The following is a 7,763-nucleotide window of genomic DNA, read 5'->3' as shown; positions in this document are numbered from 1 at the left end:
AATTAAATTACATTTTCATCCGACACTTGCACCCAAAGTGTACCACTCGCTTCATTATTGTGTGCAATGCAGCACAAAAAGTTCTGAGCATCAGTTGCTGAAACACAAGAATAAAGCATATAAGTACAATCAAGAATATTGTGTGCAGGCATAGACTTGTATCATAAGAAGAAAGCACTAGTTTTTTTTGTTTTCTGATCTTTGTGTGTCTAACTATTTCTGGGAAGCTCACATCCCAAAATGGGACTGCAGTATTTAAAATTCAGTATAGGATAGAAAAACATTACATATAATCCTGCATTTTACATACACTAAGCTTTTTAATACCCCCGTGACCTTTTAAATAATTTTTGAGCTGTTTGAGGTCTTTCTTCAGTTTCCAAAGGAGCAGTCATTCAGTTCACAACACAGAGTAGGTGCACTTTTGTTTATTTTTTTCAGCCATCACAAGATTTTAAAATCAAGTCATCTTAGAACAATTCTTCAGACTGCTCAAGTGTCACCTGTACATATAATTTCAAATTTTTGCTAGAAATAATACAGGCAATTAATAAGGGTTCAGCATTCTTTCTCTGCTTGCTGAGAACTTGTTTAAGAAGCATCTTTTGAATTAGCCAGTAATATATCACAAATTTTTTCACCTTAGTTTAGTTTGTGTGCCCTTAGGAGTTGGTCAGCCTACTTATTCCTCCAGAGCCATTTGAAGTTTAGCCTTATGATGACCAGCTCAATTCAAGCTACTTGTAGGTACATACATTTACTACCTTCCACATCCAAATAAAACAAGACTTTACAGTACGTAAGCTACTAAAGACATGAGCAGTGGAAATAATGTAACTATAACTCTACCAAAAAGATAACCTGAAATATTTAAAACATTTCCTGACCACTAGCTAAAAAGAGTGGCAACTAGATGCACAAGGCCATCAAGTGTCAGTGCACCACACACAGGGAAGTAAAATTTACAGCACTCGTGCAATGCAGTATCAATATTAAATTGGCCTCTTAATAGGAAAACAATTTAGTAAAAAGCTTTGTATGTGCCTAACAAATAGTATAACCTCGTCCAGTGCTGGTGCTGTGCTGCTTAACAAGCCAAGCTACTTCTGGTCTTAAATCCAAAAAGCAGTAGCAGCGTAAACGAGCACAGAAACTGTACAGTTTCAGTGACAAAGTTACAAGAGTCCCTATTTATTGCATGTTTTTTAAATAAACTTGGGAGATTTGGATTTTTGAATACAGAAAGTGGATCTCCTGAGTATTCTCAGCTTACAAGTTTTTCAGTGAAACAAACACTGTAAAAGAAGAAATGCATTTATTTCAACGTAGAAGAACGTATGTTTAAGCAAACATACTCAAGTATACAATTTAGCAAGTTTTGAAGGTGGAGACTTACCAGGCTGATGGAGAATTTGCACTGTGATGTAGTGTCAAGCTTGCAACAATTTTACAAATAAGCAAGGGGTATCATTGGATTTTTTTTTAACAGCAAATCAAAACAGTGCACTACAGTTCATCACATTTGCCTTTTTATAATCCAAAACATTCAGCCTGAAAATTAAAATCAAATCAGATTTTCATATATATTGGCTCAGATAATCAGACACTAGACTGTTGGGTTATTTTAAAGTGTTATACTGCAGATGGTTAATCTTACTGGAAAAAATCAAACTCGGTTTGGATTAAAACCAGTAGAAATGAAGAGGCTGGTCACTGCCAGATATTTAATACAGGAATCAGAACGAAATTAAGTTCCAAAGTATTTTTAAAATATTTCAAATCGTGTCCCTTTCATAACATTTTGGGTTTGTTTTGTGATTTTTTAAGGGAAGAGGGGTAGACACATTTGAATGTTGCATATATTCAGATCCTTTGTACCTGCAATTAATTGGAGAACAGTAATTTTTACAGATGAGTAGCAGACAATGACCTGAAGCATTACTACTACCAGTTATGATCCAACACGGGTTGTTGTGGTTCTTTTATCTGAGAAGAAGCTTTTGAGGAGAAATACCTGCCCGATACTAACGACAAGAAGAATGATAGCTTCCCCTATTGACCAGTAGGCCACCCTCGTGTTTAAATCCTCTGCTCTGCTGCGGCCCTGCGCTTCCCTCAAACGGAAGTGCGTCTGATAATCGATGACAGACTTCAAAGCTTCATGAATTGAAACACACGCAGACTCCATCTAGAGAAGCAAACAAATACACACCACTGAGTTAAGAACACTTCTAGTGCTTTTTCTCCAAAGATTTGTGGTTTGATATTTCAAATTAGGATCCATGTAACTTTGCAAGCTAAGGAGTAACTCAGTCCATTGTCAGACTGAAATACTTTAAATGCAGTAAAATTTAAATTACATTGATCAAACTCTATACACAGGAAGGTGACAGACTATTAAATACCGAAGCGTGTAAAACTGTAGATCTAGTAAAAAGCAACGGGCTCTGAGAACGACTAAACAAATCGTGAATTCATGTATATTTTGGTTCAAAATGAACATAAGAAACACTTTTGAAATGTCAGTGATCTCCCAGTTGTTAATTCCACACATACCAGGAAAACAAACAGTTGCTTATAATATTAAGATGCACATAGTATATATTAAATGCTTCTGTGTTTCACAAGTATGACATTCTTCATTGCATAATTCTCAAGCTGTATAACATCCTAAAAATCAACGTTACTGAACTCAACATGTTCTTTTGGCAAGAGACCCTTCTCTTAGTCATGTAGACAAAAAGTCGTTAGAGAAAGGACAATTCTGTTACCTTTCAGTGTTCCTGAATGCTCCATAACACAATCATATAACAAATACTTAACAAATTGCCCAACTTGTCATTTTTCGTTAAAAAATAAGTATTACCAGTTTTCCAAGCCCTAGATGATTTTTCACATAAACTTCTTCCACTTTCAGTTTATCTCCTGTAAGTAGAAGTCAGTACCCCTCACTGTGTTTTCATCACCAAGAGATTAATCAGTAGATCTTCAAAACACTTAATTTCTAGTCACAGTTTGTTTTTCTGTTTTATGGCTTAAAATCAGTATTTCCTGAAGATCGAACAGCACGACATATCATAAAAGGAAACGTTTAACAACCTGATAGGACCACTCTCAGTTACTTATGTCTGTGTCTAACCATCTTTTCAAGTTGATGACTTTCAAGACAGATGTCTGAACAACACTAAGATATTCTTCTCAACAAAACTCAGGAAGAGGTTTTCCAAACTAAGTTCTGCCATTGGTCTCACTGATAAATTACAGAGCTCTCCTAGTCTGCACAAGGGATTTAAATACAAAGTCACTCTGGTTTTAGGGATTTACCTTTTACTGTCCCTGTGAAAGGCTGCCCAAATTTGGTCATGCTGCAAGCCTCAAGAAAACTGCAACAAGAACATTCTTACCAAAGATGTGTTGTACTCTGAAAATTAACTTTCCCTTTCCCAAACACCTTATTTGCATTGCATATGCTACAAACCAGTGATAAACTACTTTTTTATATATCTTCTCCCACAGGCTGCAAGGGGCTGCAGAGATGCTAGATCCAGGAATCGCATGTTCCGTGTTCTCAGAACCCCTCTGCTGATGCCAAGATAGCAAAAGAAAAAACAGATGTAACAGAACACACAGAGTGAACAGAATGAAGACTGAAGTAAGGAAAAGAGATGGAAAGATACAGGATCAAGAATCAGAATACTAAATAAAGCAGAAGAGTGACAAGAAGAAAGAGGTAAGAGCTGTAGCTGAACTCACAGCAAGTCATCTACTCATTACTGATCTCAGCTACTGCAGACTTATGTGAGGTAAATTCAACTAAGATTGGCATTTGGGAAGTGGTATTTATACCACTGAGTCCAGACTAGCAAAATAGCAACCATGCCCAGCATTCTTTAATGGTTGTTTAAAGTGAGCTTTGGTGATGGTTATAATGTAAGACCATTAGTGGGACTTCATGAAGCAAGTGTTCCAAGGGCAGTTTTGATGGATTTAGATTGGGTAGAGGTGGTACAAAACTGTAAGATCCTGAGAATATAACAATAATGCTCTGACACTTTGTAGTGATTATAAAGCACAAATATCTAGAAGCCAGCTAAATATGTCTGATTTTGTTAATTTGTTTATTTTGCTGGAATTTTCTTCTCCATTTTAAAAACGGCAGTTACATGAGAGGTCAACTTAAGTCCTCCCCCCAAAAAGACTCTGCCATTTTAAATATGAAAACAATTCTCGAAGTTTCACCAAGGTTTGGAAATTTTGAAAACCCTGATCCACCGATATTTACAGTTTGTGAAATCCATACTTCAAGAGGCACAGAACCATGGCATTAAACGGGAGTTCCTGTAAGCAAAAAAAACCCCCAACAACAAAAAAAACCCAAACAAAAAAAGAAAATAGTGGCCTAGAGTTTAAGGTTTAAGTTACCACCCTAATTTTCTCTTAAGCAGTTGGTAATTCCTTCTCAGCTCTGCTCTGTGTTCTATAAATCCTATCTTCAAAAAGAAAGCTTATTTGTAGTAACTCAGATTATTTTAAAAGCTCCAATCCATTGATTTTCAAAAGCAGTGTAGATATCTAATGCAGCTGAACTTGAAAAAACATCACCTCCACCTAACAGCTGCTGGCAAACGCAACAGCATTTTACCTGGGTAAGTGCAGTTACTCTGTTCTCACTAGGAAACAGTGGTGGATCTTCTCCAACCTGGAAATCAAAGTACACAGTTTTGTGGGTGAAAGTAGAGAATTCGTTGCTGAAGCAGAATTTGTATGTTCCGTTTCTGGATGCAGTAAATGTGAAGCTATCATATTGTTTCTTCATCTCTTTGTACAATACGATGCCATCGGGATCTTCCAACCGACAGTCAACATCATAATGACCTCCAGTGATCACCTGAAAACAAAAACCAAGAAATAGTCTTTTTAACAAAACCGACATTTATACATTTCTTCTAAGAAGTATGATTTGTCAAGTGGCACTGCAAAAATTTTTGCTTTAACAAATATTTTAAAATATAATGCATTAATTTGAAAATCTTTCAAAGCAAGTCTGCAAAATTACTTTCTGACAGAAGACATTCAAAATACTTTAGGTTCAGGATATGTAATGTCAACTGTATTTTCAAACCATTTAGGAGAGCAATTTTAGTTACTTTGTTACAAATAATGGTACAACAGCAAAGGCTACAATAGGTGAAACTTGATGGGGCAGCAAAGACACTACTGTAACAAATCAACCATTTGCTGTGTCCACAAGTCCTCCATGGAATTGATTCAGCTGGAGGAGATTGCTAACATGCAGCTAAGATGGCTCCTTTCTGTTCGGCCAGAAGAGTGTAACTACCCTGTTAGCTCAAGCTGCTTTAGGCTGCAGGAATGGCATTCTACCAGTAGACCAACAACATCAACCTGGCTGTCTTCACATGTGCTTGTGAACAGAGCAATGTTCCGGAGGGTCTGCTGCCTCCCTCCTGCACAGTTAGTCACAGCATTTCTTCCCAAAACCAGCACATCCAGATAATGCCTACAAGTGACTCAAAACTTCACGTGATTGTCTCAAGGGTTTTTTCAGGCTTTGATTATTGTTGGTCTACAGCACATTGTTCTGTAGACTAGCTATCCCACCCCTACAGAAAGACTAAGCGGTAGCTTAGGTATTTGTAACTTGGGTGTTCTGATGACTCTTAAGACTAGTAGTTTTACACTTAATCCTTGCTCCAAACTTTTTGCTTTTAAGATAAAGCATGCTGAAGGAGGAAAAGACTTATATCTGAAGGCATGTCCCTTTTATATGTGTGCGGAAATCACTGAAATATTTTAGTATCTGCGTATCTGCACTTCAGTCACATAGTATTATTTAAACTCACATCAGTTTATTTAGGTATCAAGTCATTAAAATGATAGCGTTAATGGTACAACTGAAATAACAAGTGATCTGAGCAGCAGCTGCTCCGTAAACAGGAAGTTTTAAAAATATTCCATTGGCACGCAGCATCTTTACAGTTTTTCAAAAAGTGTGATGACAAGATACAAAGAGCAAAAAAATTTGTGTTCTCTTTTGAGCATGGCAATGAGCGCCGCGGCACTGTAACTATCTCAAACCTACTGCTGACATTTCCGTGCCGCAAGCCAGCATCCGAGCGAGCTCCAAGGCTATAAGGCCAAGTCAAGGCAAAGAGTGGGATATATATTTGGAGCAGAAGAATAACGCTGAAGAATCTGCAGTTCTCCCAGATCTGCTTTACCCACGACTGGCCTCCTGATAAAGAATCAGCCTCAGAGATCAGAAAAGATTGCACTTTTCACACATTGGAAACCAGTGGAAGAACCCAGCCCTTCACCCATCATGTTTTGCTTTTGCTACAGATATCTAGGTATCGTTCCTGTGGAGGACCAGGGAGCAGAAAAATGGGAGGAAACCAGTAGTTCCACAAGCCTGACGTCTTCCAGCTTTTTGATTTTTACCCGATTCTTTGGTTCCTGATTAGGCAGGGTCCTCTGTGAGTCCTGCCATTCAAAGCATCACTCTCCCAAAGCACATTCGTCGATACCTGAGCCAGACACACTAATTACATGAAAGTCACTCACATTCAGTTATATCACACACCCTGAAAGGGCCAGTTTACACATACAAGGTAAAGATTGGCCAGAGCTTTAAAGTTCCCCTAGGATTCCTTCCCACAGAGCTTGCTTGAGCGTCCTCTCAGCTCCTGAGACACAGCACCAAAGGACATGCACACAGCACTTCAGTCTACCTACCGGCGGTTGGTCAAATCCAGACCGTACTTTTAACAACGCTACTCCTGTTCCCATCACTGACAAAAGTGACAACAGCAGGCCTACCTGTCCAGCAACCTCCAACGATACCCGCTTCAAAACAGGGGGGAAAGCACCGCACAGAAAAGACTATGAAAGTAACAGGCAGGGACAAGAAGCATTTGGGTAGGGAAAAAGATGTATCTCAGAAAGAATTAGAACACGTAGGACAGAGTAACAAGGACCCATATTTGGCAGCAACACCCCCCAAAATATGAAAGGCGGGCCAGCAGCCGGGAAAAAAAACAAACAAGGGACTCAACACGGAAAGCTGGACCATAAAAGTACACAGCCCCTTCAAAGGCCCTCAAAGGTAACCGCGATTCCCATCGTCGAGGATGATTTCTCTCTCATGCTGCTGCTGTACTGCCAGCGACTTCGCCAGCTGAAGTGACAGACCGAAAGGTTCAAACCCTGCTGATACACTCAGAGGCACCGAAACTGTCAGGGCTGTTTGCTCGACACATCTCAAAGCTGCACAGTGTGCTCCATCATGACGGCTGCGTGTTCAAACTGTTAGAAACTGGGAGAAGTAAGAAAAACTGTGCAGCCTCACTTAACACGTGCACGTTAAGCACAGTCTTCCATAAGATGTCAGTTGCCCGCATGCTTTCTTTTTCGCAAGACTCCTGTCTTGCTGTGTGCCCGGAACGCTTTCCTGGTACCGCATACCTATTCCATCACTTTCCTACTGCTTGCTATGCGACCCCCACTGGAACCGTGCTCTGAAGTGCGAAGCACTGGCTCCTTAAGTTGTGCCGTGCTCACCACGCAAACGCTTCACAAACCGCAAGGACGACACTTTCGCGGCGCCTTGCTGGGCGGGGGCGCCTTGGGTATCCTCCACGCTGTTCAGATGGGCCACCGCACGACGGTGACCGGCGCAAGCGATACTGCCGGTTTGCAGGGCCAGCTTCACGCGTCGTGCTCGGCTCTGGCCTAAACTCGCGCCT

The 7,763-nt window shown here is 39.8% G+C and overlaps 1 protein-coding gene across 1 annotated transcript in view; it reads right to left on the bottom strand.

Annotated features, from left to right (window-relative positions):
- Positions 1 to 414: 414 nt before the first annotated feature.
- LOC103925719 (transmembrane emp24 domain-containing protein 7-like) overlaps positions 415 to 7,763 on the bottom strand; it is a 33,243-nt gene continuing 25,894 nt past the window's right edge. The window contains exons 3-6 of the mRNA XM_009334468.1: positions 7,579 to 7,761; positions 6,108 to 6,253; positions 4,643 to 4,888; positions 415 to 2,188 (exon numbers count right to left, since the gene is read on the bottom strand). Of these exons, the coding sequence (XP_009332743.1) occupies positions 1,952 to 2,188; positions 4,643 to 4,888; positions 6,108 to 6,253; positions 7,579 to 7,761 (812 nt within the window). The 3' untranslated portion in view covers positions 415 to 1,951. The remainder of the gene's footprint in view (positions 2,189 to 4,642; positions 4,889 to 6,107; positions 6,254 to 7,578; positions 7,762 to 7,763) is intronic.

The sequence above is a fragment of the Pygoscelis adeliae genome, unplaced genomic scaffold (genome assembly GCF_000699105.1).
Source record: "Pygoscelis adeliae isolate BGI_AS28 unplaced genomic scaffold, ASM69910v1 Scaffold252, whole genome shotgun sequence".
Lineage (NCBI taxonomy): Eukaryota > Metazoa > Chordata > Aves > Sphenisciformes > Spheniscidae > Pygoscelis > Pygoscelis adeliae.
This window is presented reverse-complemented; position numbering and strand designations above follow the sequence as displayed.